General features: G+C 47.3%; 1 protein-coding gene across 1 annotated transcript in view; it reads left to right on the forward strand.

Moving 5' to 3' along the window:
- Nucleotides 1-15,777, forward strand: part of ADAMTS19 (ADAM metallopeptidase with thrombospondin type 1 motif 19) — a 205,051-nt gene that overhangs the window by 117,131 nt on the left and 72,143 nt on the right. The window contains exons 8-9 of the mRNA XM_069960685.1: nt 3,354-3,459; nt 3,985-4,125. Coding sequence (XP_069816786.1) covers nt 3,354-3,459; nt 3,985-4,125 — 247 coding nt within the window. The remainder of the gene's footprint in view (nt 1-3,353; nt 3,460-3,984; nt 4,126-15,777) is intronic.

Here is a 15,777-nt window from a genome sequence, read left to right on the forward strand (position 1 = left end):
TGCTGTGTGTCTGGTATCTCCTCTATAGTATAGTGTGATACTACATGTCCTGTACTGCTGTGTGTGTGTCTAGTATCTCCACTCTTCAGTATAGTGTGATACTACATGTCCTGTACTGCTGTGTGTGTCTGGTATCTCCTCTACAGTATAGTGAGATACTACATGTTCTGTACTGCTGTGTGTCTGGTATTTCCTCTCTACAGTATAGTGTGATACTACATGCCCTGTACTGCTGTGTGTCTGGTATCTCCTCTCTACAGTATAGTGTGATACTACATGTCCTGTACTGCTGTGTGTCTACTATCTCCTCCCTACAGTATAGTGTGATACTACATGTCCTGTACTGCTGTGTGTGTCTGGTATCTCCTCTCTACAGTATAGTGTGATACTACATGTCCTGTACTGCTGTGTGTCTGGTATCTCCTCTACAGTATAGTGTGATACTACATGTCCTGTACTGCTGTGTGTGTCTAGTATCTCCACTCTTCAGTATAGTGTGATACTACATATCCTGTACTACTGTGTGTCTAGTATCTCCTCTATAGTATAGTGTGATACTACATGTCCTGTACTGCTGTGTGTGTCTAGTATCATATTGAATTCCACGCTGCATATTCAGATCTATTGGGACTGAAAGTGCAATCATGGTGAAAGGGTGAGTAAGAACAAACCACCTGTATTGCACTAGCACTAACAGTGACTACACCCACTGAGAGCCTTTTTTTCTGATTTAGTACTGCTAAGCGAGTGCACCGCTATAAGTTGTGAATATATATATATATATATATAGTTATAACATAGTAGGAGCACCATTACATATTGAATAGAGGAGCGCGATCAGACACTATAATATATCTTTGTTACCACGAACTGAATGCAGGTATCAGTTTCCACTGACACGCAGCTCCCATATAGTCATCACATTACACAGTGTGATTACTATATAAGTGGATAGCGCTACAGAACGTACACTGACTATTTAACATGTTCTGCCCTTGACCATAGCTGGAGCTCCACATGCCGGCTCTAAGGTGCACCCAATTGGAAATGGACAAACCCCAGGACTGCCCAACCTTCTTCTGCACCTAACCGTGAAACAAGGGAACTGTATTTTTTTTTTTTTAATAATGCCTGCTTGGGACTCTCTACTTGAGATGGGCACAAGTCATCAAGTCTCTAAATGGTTTTGCGTCAACTACCTGAAACAGGAGGGACTGCATGATGACTAACTTTGCCAGGTGACTCTTCAGCTTCTGCGCCATGGGATGACTGCGGGCATTCTGCTGTCTTCTGGCCATGGAATCGGACAGGGATTGTTGTCTTAGCACAGGTATTGTTTGACCTCATGGATCGAAGGAGGAGACCGAGGTAGATGGGACTGACAACTGCTACTTCAAACAGAGGCTGGTGAACCCTGACTACCGCTGAAGGTGTGCTGCATGCTGTTAGCTGCCGCCGTTGATGGATCCTGCCACAAAGTAGCATTGGGGTCCCAGTTCAGTGATGATGATAATGGCACCCCAATAATGGCACATCCCACCCCAGCTCTCCTGACTACTTTCAGGCCAAACATTCTGGATCTTATTGATGTTTTCCAACTGTTGACTATCTTCATATTCCTATACATTGTGGCTGAAAAGAGATTGAGACTCCAAGGGTAGCTATAGGCTTGCCAAAACTATTATTCTGATGGTGCTTCATATTTCAGAGGCACAGTCGTGACAGGCAGAGGAATGTGTCACCTTTTATCACAATTGTGGTGTCTGAGGATCCTGATGATTGATGGCTTCAAGTTTTGCTACTGGCTAGTGTGGAGCTCAAACTCTGTGTTAACCAATCCAGGACTGCTGGCCGGCGGGTCAAAACATGACCACTGGATCCTACAAGTAGCTGTGCCTCTTTGTCACGCCTGCTGATAACACCACCACGAGGACCACTTGTGCCTCCACCTCTCCCATTTTCACTACTTCTGCCACTGGTCATATCCTGAGAAGGGCCAGACTTACGTATGGACATACAGAATTTTTCACAGGGCGGTTGCTTCACAGGGTTAAATTTTAACTGGGGACTTGGATGACTGTCCTATAATTATTGTTTTTATACTGCCAGACACGTTTTTTAGAAAGCAATGAAGATGTCACCTAAAAAGTGATTTAAAGGGTTAAATTGAACTGGGAGAGTTGGATGGCAGATCATCACTGTTTTTATCCTGCCAAAAACTGTTATAAAGAAGCACTGAAGATGCCACCTGACAAATGATTCAAAGGGTTAAATTGAACCAAGAGAATTGGACGACTGACGCACAATCAGGTTTTTTTTACCCTGCTAGATGTGGTTTTAATAAATCACTGAAGATGTCACCTGGCAGGTGATTCAAAGGGTTAAAATCACCCAGGAGAGCTGTGGACACATCATCAACCTTCTGTCTCTCTGCCTCTTCTTGCTTCTCTCTACCTACTGAATGGCGGGCTGACGACGCTCCTGCATATACAGTATGTGGAAGGAGAAACTGTGAGGTTGCAGGGAAATGGCTTTGGATGATCTTTTGCACCCGCTCTTTATTGTTAGTGGACTGCGACACATGCAGCTCTCATTTTAAAGTGGGTTCATGCGAACTTTTCAAAAAGTTTGATTTGTTAACTAACCAAACTTATTGCAACATTTGTAATGAAACATTATTTTAGCTTTGGAAAAAATTGTTTCCATCAGTCAAAACTTTTGTGTGTCACAGCCGGGATCCTGTCCTGGTGGGCAAAACTGTAATGGCCTCAGCCATTCAGCTCAACTGGGACTCAAAACCAGGGCAAAACTGATAAGTGGGTAATGCTCCATGTGCTAAACGTTCCCTATTGCAGCGAAAATAAAATAATGTCCGGGCTCCTGCCGGGAATGGAGGGACTCTTCCCTCCTCGTGCATATGGACATCTGCAACACCAAACCAGAACACAATCGTGTGTCACTACGCTGTGAGAATGTTATGTGCAGATTACACAGACCACATTGACTGATACGGAGACTAGGAATCCAAGTGACTATGGAAGGGATAGGGATAGGGGAGGAATAGGGATAGGGGAAGGGATGCTTCATTGTTATGTTCTCTCCTGCCCCTGCCACATCGCTATAGCCGGACCTTCCCTTTAATTCTGCAGGCAGTGGAACGTTGTATACTCAGCTTCTCCAGTGACCCTGTGATTGTTTTACTTTAATTCACATTTCCATATGTCATTTAAAGAGAAATCTCCCCACCTGTCTGTCTTCCCTGTCTGTCTTTCTGTAACTATGCGGAATCTTTTCAGTCACCGAAATTCCATCATTTGTACAGAAGTTGTAATGCGGCTCTGATCTCCTCTCAGGCATCGCCTATCTGAATGGGATGTGCAGCGACCAGAGGAAATGCATCATCGCCGAAGATAACGGACTAAACCTCGCCTTCACTATCGCTCACGAGATGGGGCACAAGTAAGTTGGTTATTGGTCACTAATGAATATTAGTCCAGCCCTGTAAGATGTAGCGTCCAGCACTGTAAGACGTAGCGTCCAGCACTGTAAGACGTAGCGTCTAGCACTGTAAGACGTAGCGTCCAGCACTGTAAGACGTAGCGTCCAGCAAAAATAGCATATAAACTACAGGAACCCAACAGTAGGGGGAGCTGAGGAGCGAACTGCATACTCTTATACTCCGAATACACAATGTTTGTCAATATATGATTGACCTGAAAATAGACCTGATAAAAATACGACCTATCCGGCAAATCCCTTATAAGTCTCCATCAAAAGAAAAGAATAAACCAAAAGCAGAAACCTTTCTAGAGGCCGTAATCCGCATGAAGAAAATAATCAGCACAGAATTAGAAACATGAAATGTGTGAAGCGTGAGGGCCCGTTATTCTTCCCTGTATTATAAAGATGCGGCTATAGACGGAGCTGCTGGTTTTGCTCTTTTTAATCTTTGAGTTTGTGTTTTCTTACATGTCCTGGTATCAGCATGGGTATAAACCACGACAACGACCACCCGTCCTGTGCAGATGGCCTCCATATTATGTCAGGGGAATGGATCAAGGGGCAGAACCTTGGCGACGTTTCATGGTCCAGATGCAGCCGAGAAGACCTCGAGAAATATCTGAGGTGATATTCAAATCTCTTCTATTCTTTATACTTCATGGGAAAGATACCCGACTTCCTAAAAAACGAAATAATTTAAATGTGCCACCTAGATACTGACCGGCCCGGCACTTACTTTCTATAACCAGTCTCTGTTCTGTTAATAGCATTTAGAGATGTGGTGGTTAACCCCTGGGGTGATGTTATGTCGGAGGAGAGGCCGGTCACTTGCCAGATGTTGAGGTGTGACTCTACGCCGGAGGTGGTATGGCCACTAGACTCGGCTGAACCTTCTTAATTGGTGACACAGATCTAGATCAGTTCCAGCTCTTTGGCTTTCGTGGATACTGTTCTGCACTGTGACTTCTTGTCCACGGCCTACCCTTCCTAGTTCTATGTAGCGTTACTTGTGAGAAAGTTGTTTGCGGTGTACTGTCTTGCGTCCTTCCCATACGAGGTTCTAGCTAAGACTGACCTGAGGTACGGGGACCTGGCAGAGGGTCAGGGCCCAGATAGGATCACTGTGGAGAGCTATCTAGCTTGTGTCCTTCCTCCACTATGCCTAACATAAAAAGACCTTTGCTCCTCCTCCACCCATGTGACTTACTTCCCCAGCGTAACTAACGTGTGCTGTGAGTGGGTGAAGGGTGCAGCAGAAAAAATAAGGAGAGAGGTGATAGGAGAGAAGAAAACAAGACTCCTACTCGTCTACAGATTCGTGTGACACATAAAGAAACAATAACCCTTTACATCCTTCAGCTGTGCGGCTTCCAAATACACATATACAATACAGCGACATCTAGTGGCGAACGTTAGTAGTAAATGATAAAAACACTAGCGCTGCCTATCAGACTCCTGGGAAAGATGTGTGGGTAGCAGCGTACTGAGCAGAAGACGGCTATCTGCACGCCGTGGGGAAAAAACTATCTAGAAGCATATGATTGCCGTTCCGCGCTGTGCCACACTGTAATAAATTACATACAATGAATTGATAATTGTGGGGATGTGGTATGTGATTCAAGGATTTAGGACAATTGGTATACCACAAGAATGTTTCACTATTGTAAACTGTAACTATTTAAGACGCGCACTGACCTGATCTTAAACATGGACAGCAGACCTCGAGAACGAAGTGATGAGCTTGCCGATGGCAGATATCCACATCAGTGGTCTGTAGGTGGTCTCAAGAAAAGAGAGAAAGAGAGCCGGGACTCTTGAAACGCGTAGAAGTGCAGTAGCCTTCTCACCCCTAACAGGATCTGTTGCCATTGCTGTGACGTCACGCAGTCTCCAGAGACTGATCCACCTGTTCGGCAGAAGTGAGCACGCTACCGGCCGGAGCGCGCCATCTGCCAGAAGACCAAGTATTCTACAAGCATCATATCCAGTGTGCCCCCTGCACATAAGTGGATCAACCTTACCACCAGCAGAACCACTACCTACCTACAGACCACTGATGTGGATATCTGCCATCGGCAAGCTCATCACTTCGTTCTCGAGGTCTGCTGTCCATGTTTAAGATCAGGTCAGTGCGCGTCTTAAATAGTTACAGTTTACAATAGTGAAACATTCTTGTGGTATACCAATTGTCCTAAATCCTTGAATCACATACCACATCCCCACAATTATCAATTCATTGTATCAACTTTATTACAGTGTGGCACAGCGCGGAACGGCAATCATATGCTTCTAGAACATTAGTACTACTTTCATCACCACACACACAAGTACAGTAAGTACAGACTTTTACCCTACCGCCCATGACAGCACCCCTGGAGAGCACCTCCCACCACAGGACAGGAAACCTGAGGATATAAAAGTTTGACACCTCTCCACAGACTTAAGTTCAGGTTTCCTGTCCTTGCGGATGGGAGGTCAGGGGACGCTCCATCGGGAGTGAAAAATAGAAGTTGATACCTCCGGGGCCGCAGATCCTCCGTTTGCGTCAGGCAGAGTGGGGCTCGCTGCAGGCGTAAGGCTCTTCTGGTGAGCAGCCTGGAAGTCGGCGGTGGGTCTCTCCGGACTCTGGCGGGGCTCCGACTGGAGGAGGTGATCCCCGGCTGGGGGGTTGCGGCCTCCAGGGAACGAGGAAGAAAGAAGATTGTCCGGCTCCAGATATCCAGTCCCATAAAAGCAAACTTTTATTTGAAGATGAAACAGATACTCCTAGTCCAAAGGATCGACATGTTTCGGGCTACATGCCCTTAAACTTGAAGGGAACGAGGCATCCGAGCGTGCTGACTTCCGGGATTGCCCTGGCGTCTGACGTCAGCGCGCGCGGCAGTATGGGAGGTACGCCCAGCAACGTGATGACGTTACTGCCAGCGCATCACTTCTGGCGGCGGCGCCGGGGCTCAGCTTTATCAATCTCTCGGTGCATCCGTCCGGCGTCTGATGTCTCCTGTGTCCGGAGCACCGAGATCCCCGCCAGCCGGCCTATTCTGGACCTTGCTGGTACACCTGAACCATGTCTGAACCTGCAGGAGGGGATCGAGGACGCCACGACCGCAGTGGAAGGGGCGACAAAAGAGCCTCCAGGACCTCTAGTCCGGTACCAGCTGAAGACCATAGATGGGTGAGAGGTCCTCTTTTTATACGTTTTTAGTAACGAGGTGTTTATTGTGTTTATGTTTAGAGATCATCCCATAGTCCTAAAGAATCTAGATCTTCTGAATGACACCGTCACAAGAAATGTGGAGAATGTAGAAGGGAATTAAGTGAGGATTACCATAGGTCTGTGTGCCCTACATGTGTAGATCGTATGGTAGCCCAGGAATCCAGGTCTCTGGCTGATAGTCTCAAACAGATGGTCAGAGATGAAATCAGAACTTCCCTCTCCCAGATACAGGCCCCTGCCCAGCAGGAAGTCCCGGGTCCCTCGGGAAGCCTAGTCCAGTCCGAGCCATCCCCTATTATGCAATGGCAGGACGTAGAAGAAGGGGAGATACAGACAGTCTCTGATGTAGAGGAAGAACCGGTCTCCAGTAAAACATGGTTCCCGGCCGAGGATACGGATCAGCTAATAAAAGCTATTCGTTCGTCTATGAACATAGAGGATCCGAAACCTCCACTATCCACAGAGGATGCTCTATATCAGGACTTAGCCCCCAAGAAAGGCCGAACATTCTCTCTGCATTCAAGTATTAAAACCCTAATTAAAAGAGAATGGGATACCCCAGATAGGAAATTCTTTGTGCCACTTTATTACAATAGAAAATACCCGTTTGAAGAGCAAGATTGTAAAACCTGGGAGAAAGCCCCAGCAGCTGATGCGTCCATAGCCAGGTTGGCAAAAAAGGATAGCCTGCCTTTTCAGGATCTAGGCTCCTTGCCAGATCCTATGGACCGGAAACCGGATCACTTCAGCCGGAAGACCTGGGAGGCCACAACTAGTACACTACGAACCAGTGTGGCGGCTGCTTGCGTAGCTAGGTCTTTAAGAGTCTGGTTGAATGACCTAAAAACACAACTAACCAATGATAATGCCTCTGCCAGTATCCTTAATGACTTTCCAGTATTGTCCAAAGCAGCGGATTTTTTGGCTGACGCCTCTGTAGACTCTCTGAGAATGTCAGCAAAAGCAGCAGCGCCTTCAAACTCGGCCAGACGAGCCCTCTGGTTGAAAACATGGAAAGGTGATATTGCAGCCAAAGGAAAATTATGTGCCATCCCGTGTGACGGCGACTCTCTTTTTGGTCCAGTCCTTGACTCCTTGCTGGAGAAGGCCTCAGACAGAAAAAAGGGATTCCCCGGTCAGCCTAAATCTCAGGAGAGCCAGGCCAAGAAACAGTATAAGAGGCCCTTCCATCCTAGACAGGACTCAAATAAGAGGTTTAAAGCCCCGGGTAGAGGTAGAGGGTTTCTTTTTTCCGGGAGGGACAAAACCAAGAATCCACAATGATGTTTGTCCGGTGGGGGGACGTCTGTCCCTTTTTGCCCCAGCCTGGGGGGAAATCTCCTCCAGTCCCTGGGTTCTAAATACTGTGTCTCGGGGTCTTCTGCTAGAATTCAGCAGTGTCCCGAGGGACAGATATCTTCCCACCAGACTTGTCTCAGACAAGGAGAAGCAAGCAGCTATGGAATTAGAGGTGCTCTCCTTGATTCACAAAAACGTAACAGTGCCAGTCCCCGAAGATCAGCGGGGTACGGGGTACTATTCTCCCCTCTTTTTAGTAAAGAAGCCAAACGGCTCCTTCAGAGTAATTATAAATCTAAGAGGTCTGAATATTCATCTAAAATACAAAAAAGTTCTGCATTGGAAACACTGAAATCTGCTCTGCATCTTTTATTTCCAAACTGCCTGATGGCGTCCACAGATTTAGAGGATGCGTATTACCACGTCCCGATTCATCCATCTCATCAGAAATTCCTGAGGCTAGCTGTGAATATCAAGGGGCAATGGTGCCACTACCAGTACAGGGCACTGCCGTTTGGAATCTCACAGGCACCAAGGGTGTTCACAAAGATTGTGGCAGATATGGCGGCATTAATAAGGACGAAAGATATCGTTCTAGTTCCCTACCTGGACGTTTTCCTCCTCATCTCGGATTCAGTTCAGTCTCTCCTTCTCCATCTGGACCAAGCTTCACAAATTATAAAGTCTTTGGGTTGGAACATCAACACAAAAAAGTCAAATTTGATCCCATCACCCAAATGCATCTTCCTAGGAGTCCTACTGGACTCTACAGTCCAAATGTCATACCTGCCAGAGGTCAAAAGACAAATAATCAGAGAGAAAGTTCAGAAGCTTTTCTTAACCTTCAGACCATCCTTGCGAGAGGCAATGTCTGTCTTAGGTCTTTTGACCTCAACAATCCCAGCAGTAAGATGGGCTCAATTCAGAACAAGACCCTTACAACAGAACATCCTGTTCAATTGAAACGGAGCACAGGAGACACTAGACCTACCTTTCCCTCTTTCATCCGAAGCAAGGCTGTCACTTCGGTGGTGGTTAGATCCAATCAACCTATCAGTGGGCATTCATTGGTCACCACATCCATTACTGAGAATCACAACGGACGCAAGTCCTTGGGGTTGGGGGGGCTCATATGGACTCCCAGATGAGACAAGGTCAGTGGCCCCTTCAAGTCAAGCACTCATCCTCAAATTACAAGAAACTGTTGGCTATCCAGATGGCCCTACAAGCCTTCAAAACTCTGATCCGCCACAATCACATACTGATCTACACAGACAACACAACAGCAGTTGCATACGTGAACCGGCAGGGGGGCACAAGATCACAGACTCTTTTTAATCTGTAATCGCAAATTTTTTTCTTTGCAGAGGAGAATTTAATGTCGCTATCAGCAGTACATCTAAAAGGAAAGCAAAACAGGGTAGCGGACTTCCTAAGCAGAGTACAGCTAAATCAAACCGAGTGGTCCCTAAACAACGAGATCTTCCTCCTCATAACAAAAAGGTTCGGCAACCCGTCCATAGACCTCTTTGCCACGAGACAGAACCGAAAGCTACACAAGTTATGCTCCTTAAATCCTCTGGAACATCCGACGGCAGTAGACGCATTCTCCCTACATTGGAGGAAAGAAAAAGGGTATGCATTCCCCCCATTCAAACTGATCCCAAGAGTCATCAAAAAAATCAGAGAGGACAAAGCGACCATTTTGCTAGTAGCTCCGTTCTGGCCAAGAAGGCCGTGGTTCACCTGCCTAAGAAAAATGTCAACAAGTCAGCCATGGGTTCTTCCAGAAATAAAAGATCTCCTGTTGCAGGGCCCAGTAGTGCACCCAGAATCCCGGAGTCTCCACTTGACTGCTTGGATGCTGAGCGGGGCATCCTAAGAAGAAGAGGCTTCTCGGATGGTGTGATAAATACCCTACTTGCTAGTAGGAAGGACGTCACCTCAAACATTTACTTTCGTGTCTGGAGGGCCTTCCTTAGTTTCTCGAAGGGTAGTCAGGATCCATTAGATCAGCCTAACATCCCCTTAGTTCTTAGTTTCCTCCAAGCGGGACTGGACATGAACTTGAGTACAAGTACCTTGAAGGTCCAAATCTCAGCATTAAGCTCATTTCTAAACTATAAGTTGGCCGACAACTCTCTTGTGAAAAGATTTATTACTGCCGTCTCCCGTCTAAATCCTCCGAAAAGAGTTACAGTACCTCAATGGGACTTAAACTTAGTTCTGGATGCTCTAACAGCACCCCCCTTTGAACCATTGCAGGATCTGTCGATAAACATGTTAACCATCAAGATATCCTTTCTCCTCGCCTCCTACAGCAAGAAGGGTAGGCGAGCTACAGGCGTTATCTGCTCATCCTCCTTACACTCAGATCTTTGAAGACAGAGTGGTCATGAAGACCCTTCCCACTTTTTTGCCCAAAGTAGTTTCAGAATTTCACAAGAACCAGGACATTATTCTCCCTTCTTTTTGCAATGCTCCAAAAAATCAAAAGGAGGCCACTTTTCACACGCTAGACGTTAGAAGGTGTCTACTTAAATATCTAGAAGTCACTAAAGAGTTCAGGTCCTCAGAGAACCTATTACTGCAGTTCTCAGGCCCAGGTAAGGGGAAAGCGGCCTCTAAGGCTTCAGTTAGTAGATGGATCAAGCAGTGTATCTCGCTAGCCTACACTAGTAAAGAGAAAGATCCTCCTCCATTCTTCACTGCCCACTCTACCAGGTCAATAGCAACATCTTGGGCAGAGAGAGCAGACTCTTCATTAGACCAAATTTGCAAAGCTGCCACCTGGAGTTCGGTTCATACTTTTTTCAAACACTATCGTGTTCAGCTTAGGCCAGTTTCTGACCTAGCTTTTGGCCAAAAAGTCCTTTCGGCCGTAGTCCCCCCCTAGTTAGTTTCTATCACAAATCTTCAGGGGTGCTGTCATGGGCGGTAGGGTAAAGACACGATTACTTACGGGTAATCTTGTTTTCGGTAGCCCATGACAGCACCCCTCAAATATACCCTGCCCGTAAAAATATGTGGCTGAAAATTTTTCTGTTACGTTCTGTGTTATGTTTTATCTCCGCTGGAGTACTTGTTAACGAACTGAGGTCTGTGGAGAGGTGTCAAACTTTTATATCCTCAGGTTTCCTGTCCTGCGGTGGGAGGTGCTCTCCAGGGGTGCTGTCATGGGCTACCGAAAACAAGATTACCCGTAAGTAATCGTGTCTTTGCGAAGGGTGTATATCACTGTAACACCTGTGGTAGGACACCACAGAGATATTTGCAGTAGCTTCCTCCTGAATAGAAAATAATAGGCTGGAGGGGACCATCAGCTATGTGAATGGCCTGTTCCTGTCTTATTTATACGCTGGGGTCACCGTTCATTGTCATTTCATATTCTCATGCTTAGCATAGAGTGACTGGGTGGCTACATTTATAATGGGAGGAATTTTATATATGTATATATATGTATGTGTATATATATATATATATATATATATATATATATATATATATATATATACACACTCAGCGGCCACTTTATTAGGTACACCATGCTAGTAACGGGTTGGACCCCCTTTTGCCTTCAGAACTGCCCCAATTCTTGGTGGCATAGATACAACAAGGTGCTGGAAGCTTCCTCAGAGGTTTTGGTCCATATTGACATGATGACATCACACAGTTGCCGCAGATTTGTCGGCTGCACATCCATGATGCCAATCTCCCGTTCCACCACATCCCAAAGATGCTCTATTGGATTGAGATCTGGTGACTGTGGAGGCCATTGGAGTACAGTGACCTCATTGTCATGTTCAAGAAACCAGTCTGAGATGATTCTAGCTTTATGACATGGCGCATTATCCTGCTGAAAGTCGCCATCAGATGTTGGGTCCATTGTGGTCATAAAGGGATGGACATGGTCAGCAACAATACTCAGGTAGGCTGTGGCGTTGTAACCATGCTCAATTGGTACCAAGGGGCCCAAAGAGTGCCAAGAAAATATTCCCCACACCATGACACCACCACCACCAGCCTGAACCGTTGATACAAGGCAGGATGGATCCATGCTTTCATGTTGTTGGCGCCAAATTCTGACCCTACTATCCGAATGTCGCAGCAGAAATCGAGACTCATCAGACCAGGCAACGTTTTTCCAATCTTCTACTGTCCAATTTCGATGAGCTTGTGCAAATTGTAGCCTCAGTTTCCTGTTCTTAGCTGAGCGGAGTGGCCCCCGGTGTGGTCTTCTGCTGCTGTAGCCCATACTGTGTACTGTGCGTTCAGAGATGCTCTTCGGCCTACCTTGGTTGTAACGGTTGGCTATTTGAGTCACTGTTGCCTTTCTATCAGCTCGAACCAGTCTGCCCATTCTCCTCTGACCTCTGGCATCAACAAGGCATTTCCGCCCACAGAACGGCCGCTCACTGGATGGTTTTTCTTTTTCGGACCATTCTCTGTAAACCCTAGAGATGGTTGTGCGTGAAAATCCCAGTAGATCAGCAGTTTCTGAAATACTCAGACCAGCCCTTCTGGCACCAACAACCATGCCACGTTCAAAGGCCTCAAATCCCCTTTCTTCCCCATACTGATGCTCGGTTTGAACTGCAGGAGATTGTCTTGATCATGTCTACATGCCTAAATGCCGCCATGTGATTGGCTGATTAGAAATTAAGTGGTAACGTGCAGTTGGACAGGTGTACCTAATAAAGTGGCCGGTGAGTGTATGTATATATAAAACACCTGTAAACCTGGATAAGGATTTAATTAGCAGTGGTTGATTTAGTTGAGGATGCCCGGCTAGTTCTGTTTGGTGAGATGCATTGTGCCTGCCGTTACATGGTGATGCAGGACCTCAGTGCTTTCTTCCTTCTGTCCATAGAGCAGCAGCAATGCCTGAGTCCCGGCTCCTCTATGTAATTTCCTTTGTGCCCCACACTAGCACATGGTGATCCTTCTCCTGCCCCCAGCCCAGCCTGTCCCAGCATGCAGTGATACTTCTCCTGCCCCCTGCCCACCCTTTCCCTGCATGTAGTGATACTTCTCCTGCCCCCCGGCCCACCCTGCCCTAGCATGCAGTGATACTACTTCTGCCCCCCGGCCCACCCTGCCCTAGCATGCAGTGATACTTCTTGTGCCCCCCAGCCCACCCTGCCCTAGCATGCAGTGATACTACTTCTGCCCCCCAGCCCACCCTGCCCTAGCATGCAGTGATACTTCTTGTGCCCCCCCGGCCCACCCTGCCCTAGCATGCAGTGATACTTCTTGTGCCCCCCAGCCCACCCTGCCCTAGCATGCAGTGATACTACTTCTGCCCCCCAGCCCACCCTGCCCTAGCATGCAGTGATACTTCTTCTACCCCCCGGCCCACCCTGCCCTAGCATGCAGTGATACTTCTTGTGCCCCCCAGCCCACCCTGCCCTAGCATGCAGTGATACTACTTCTGCCCCCCAGCCCACCCTGCCCTAGCATGCAGTGATACTTCTTGTGCCCCCCCGGCCCACCCTGCCCTAGCATGCAGTGATACTTCTTGTGCCCCCCAGCCCACCCTGCCCTAGCATGCAGTGATACTACTTCTGCCCCCCAGCCCACCCTGCCCTAGCATGCAGTGATACTTCTTGTGCCCCCCCGGCCCACCCTGCCCTAGCATGCAGTGATACTTCTTGTGCCCCCCAGCCCACCCTGCCCTAGCATGCAGTGATACTACTTCTGCTCCCCAGCCCACCCTGCCCTAGCATGCAGTGATACTTCTTCTACCCCCCGGCCCACCCTGCCCTAGCATGCAGTGATACTTCTTCTGCCCCCCGGCCCACCCTGCCCTAGCATGCAGTGATACTTCTTGTGCCCCCCAGCCCACCCTGCCCTAGCATGCAGTGATACTACTTCTGCCCCCCAGCCCACCCTGCCCTAGCATGCAGTGATACTTCTTGTGCCCCCCCGGCCCACCCTGCCCTAGCATGCAGTGATACTACTTCTGCCCCCCAGCCCACCCTGCCCTAGCATGCAGTGATACTTCTTCTACCCCCCGGCCCACCCTGCCCTAGCATGCAGTGATACTTCTTCTGCCCCCCGGCCCACCCTGCCCTAGCATGCAGTGATACTTCTTGTGCCCCCCAGCCCACCCTGCCCTAGCATGCAGTGATACTACTTCTGCCCCCCGGCCCACCCTGCCCTAGCATGCAGTGATACTTCTCCTGTACCCATAAGGTGCAGCTTTCTCAGGGATAACTGGATGAAGTTGTACACTGGAAGGGATGGAGCTGACGTAAACCCTTTCAGTGAACACAAATATAGAGAAATAGGAGAGTCCGGCACTACTCGTAGATACAATGATCACAGTGGATATATGTAACAACAGATGGTGCAATCTAATAATGGGCTTCGGGGTGGTGCTCTATGTATAGAAAAGAAGTCCAGCACAATCACAAGCCATGAAAGATAAGTAACATGGCACTCACCCCACTTGAAGTCTTCCAATAGATTCTTTATTTCATATAGAAAAAACAAGGCAGACGACATGGTGAGAGGACGCCATCAGCGTTTCGTACCTGTACCCTACACCTGCGAAGTACCGAAGGATGGCGTCCTCTCCCCATGTCTGTCTGCCTTGTTTTTTCTATATGAAATAAAGAATCTATTGGAAGACTTCAAGTGGGGTGAGTGCCATGTTACTTATCTTTCATGGATTGTGATTAAACCCTTTCAGTGCTGGTAGTCCTAGACCCGGCCCTTCCCGCTGCTTTGTAATGTGGTTAAAAGGTAAATAAGCAGAAACAATGGGCAAACGCAAGCATTAAAAGGTTAACCGTAATCTGCGGTTTGGTGCCACCTATGGGCAGAGCGATAACCGTAATACTTACCACTCATAGATTTATCAAGGTTTATGTCTGGCGTAAACCAGGAAAAAGTCTGCAACTGCTTCAGAGCTGATGTAGATTGATCTGCACAAAGCCTGAGCCAGGTTCAGGGCCGGACGGCTGTACTAAGAATAGTGCACCTCCTAGTAGATCCGGCTGGGGAAAAGGGGGCGGGGCTTTGTTTATATGTCCCCCATATAGTTTCCTCCACTGTTCAGATAATACAGGAGGACACGAGCGGCTGTAATATATACGTACAATGAATAATACTAATAATAATATAAATAATAATAGTAAAAATAATATAAATAATAGTGATAGTAGTAATAATGGTAATAACATTAATAATAATACCGTAATAAGAATATAAATAATAGGAATATAAATAATAAAAATAGTAATAATAACACTATAATAATGCCATTATTAGCTCCTACAGACGGACATCTAATAGAAGCAGTAACAATCCTTTCCATATCTATTGTTAGGCAGCTTTTCTGAGACGTCTCCTTATTTCTGTGCAGTGACTGATATATAATATAGATTATATTCCATCATTAATAAACATTAGGGACTTGTGTAGTCCCCATCATTGCAGGGACGGTCACGCGGATAAACTGCGGGGACGGTGACTGGGATACACTGCGGGGATGGTCATTCAGGATATACAGCAGGGACGGTCGCTGGGATACATTGCGGGGACGGTCACTCGGATACATTGCAGAGACGGTCATTCAGGATATACAGCAGGGACGGTCACTGGGATACATTGCGGGGACGGTCACTCGGATACACTGCGGGGACGGTCATTCAGGATATACAGCAGGGACGGTCACTGGGATACATTGCGGGGACGGTCACTCGGATACATTGCGGGGACGGTCACTCGGATACACTGCGGGGACGGTCATTCAG

Source organism: Dendropsophus ebraccatus, chromosome 3 (genome assembly GCF_027789765.1).
Source record: "Dendropsophus ebraccatus isolate aDenEbr1 chromosome 3, aDenEbr1.pat, whole genome shotgun sequence".
Lineage (NCBI taxonomy): Eukaryota > Metazoa > Chordata > Amphibia > Anura > Hylidae > Dendropsophus > Dendropsophus ebraccatus.